Source organism: Phalaenopsis equestris, unplaced genomic scaffold (genome assembly GCF_001263595.1).
Source record: "Phalaenopsis equestris unplaced genomic scaffold, ASM126359v1 Scaffold222497, whole genome shotgun sequence".
Classification (NCBI taxonomy): domain Eukaryota; kingdom Viridiplantae; phylum Streptophyta; class Magnoliopsida; order Asparagales; family Orchidaceae; genus Phalaenopsis; species Phalaenopsis equestris.
Window position 1 is genome coordinate 1 of NW_018240663.1, and position 1,849 is coordinate 1,849.

Here is a 1,849-nt window from a genome sequence, read left to right on the forward strand (position 1 = left end):
TATATTAAGATAAAGCATGGTTGTTTTTGAAAACACTAAAAAAAATCTAAAAGTTTTTTGAGTGTCATAAAAAAAATAATTGGTTTATTTTTAAAAGTAAAATAAAAAAACACGTAAAAAATACATTATAAAAATGTAAAAGAAAATAAAAAACAAAAAACAAAACTGATCCCATGTTTTTGTTTCGTGCTCTATGCAGGGCTACTCGTCACGATTGGCTGCACTAGACTACACTATCTGTGCTCAAAGTGAAGTATTTGTGACTACTCAAGGAGGCAACTTTCCCCATTTCTTGATTGGAAACCGGCGGTTTCTTTATGGAGGCCATTCCAAGACCATTAAACCTGATAAGAGGCGATTAGTTTTGTCTTTGGAAAACCCCAATATCAGGTAAATTTCAATAAAAAAAAAAGTTAGTTTTTTAACTATTTGTTGGCAATGCATATCTATCTTTTTTTAAAAAAAATTGTTCCTGTGAAATTGGATGTCTTACAAAGACAAAAGTAATATGGTTAATGGAGAAAAATATACATGCCATGTGCGCCCTGCCCCATCATACTTTGATCAATGTAATCCTATGAAACGGGTCTGAAAAAGTAATTCGAGGAATAAGGTTTGGCACAATAAAAGGTTTAGTCTGCAATTACTTAATTCTCAGATTAAATAACATTTTTGGATTATTTTAGAATTGTTGTAGAATTAGCATTGCCACAATCTTGTTAGATTGATGCCTCATTTAGTTGATTCAGTTTTGCTTTTTGGTGCATAAGTAGGTAACACGTATGCCACAAATTGTGGCTTACATGGTTTCTGATGGTTAAGGGGAGAAAATTAGATTATCTTATTCACTAAACAGAGAAGCCTATTTTTAGGCGTATAGTATGAATACAATAGAAAGAAAATAATGAAGAGAATAATTGTCACTTTATCCTGATAAATGCATGCTATCCCAAAATGTATATTCCCCTAATACAATGATAATTTTAAACTGCTTGTTTTACCTCTAATTGCTCTGAAATTGTCTCAACAATTTTATTGCTGATGCTTTCAATTTAGAAAATCGTTTGAGGTTTCCTTTGATAAGCTGTAATCTCTCTTTTTGGTCCTCATATTTTTCTAATTTTCAGATGGGACAAGTTCAAGCGGAACATGCTGGAAATTCTCCATCATAGCGATGCGAAGGGTGTTGAGATGCGGAAGCCGAATGCATCCTTGTACATGTTTCCAATGCCTGACTGCATGTGTGCACACTAATGAACAAGTCTCCTCTTCATGCAGGGTTGGATTTGTAAGTATTCTCGACTTAGAAATTATTTGAAATTCTTTGAATCCTTGTGCAGTCCAGTTAAAATTGTCACAATTTAGCTTTTTATATATTTAATTGGTTTAGGATTCCGGAAATCTTACTATTAGAGTCCATTCTAGTATGAAGAACAATCAGATCGATTTGTTGTATAACATTAGTTGCTAATTCTAAAAAAATAGTCTGATGCTAAGTTTTGTAAGAATCACATTTTATGCTGAATGGAGTATTTTCATCTTCTTGTTGGTTTAATCAAGTTTTTCAAGTTGTAAATCAGGATTAAGTTCATGCATGATACATATTATCTTGTCACTATTAGATCTCTTTTACTTGATTTGACTTAACGCATATTATCTTGTCACTCACTATTAGATCTCTTTTACTTGATTTGACTTAACTACTAGTTCGTCATTTCTGTAGGCAATACTTTTGAATTTGCTTATATTTTAAAGCATTAATTTTATGGGGCAATTACATACAGACCACCTGAAACTTACTATTTACAAATCAACCGCCCGCTTTCATCCATTTTTCAAATTCTCACTC

General features: G+C 32.1%; 1 protein-coding gene across 1 annotated transcript; it reads left to right on the forward strand.

Annotated features, from left to right (window-relative positions):
- The first annotated feature begins 163 nt into the window (after positions 1 to 163).
- LOC110037638 lies at positions 164 to 1,496 on the forward strand. Its single transcript, XM_020742338.1, has 2 exons — positions 164 to 390; positions 1,128 to 1,496. The coding sequence occupies exons 1-2, from the start codon at positions 194 to 196 to the stop codon at positions 1,252 to 1,254; spliced, it is 324 nt and encodes a 107-aa protein (XP_020597997.1). The 5' UTR covers positions 164 to 193; the 3' UTR covers positions 1,255 to 1,496.
- The last annotated feature ends 353 nt before the right edge of the window (positions 1,497 to 1,849 follow it).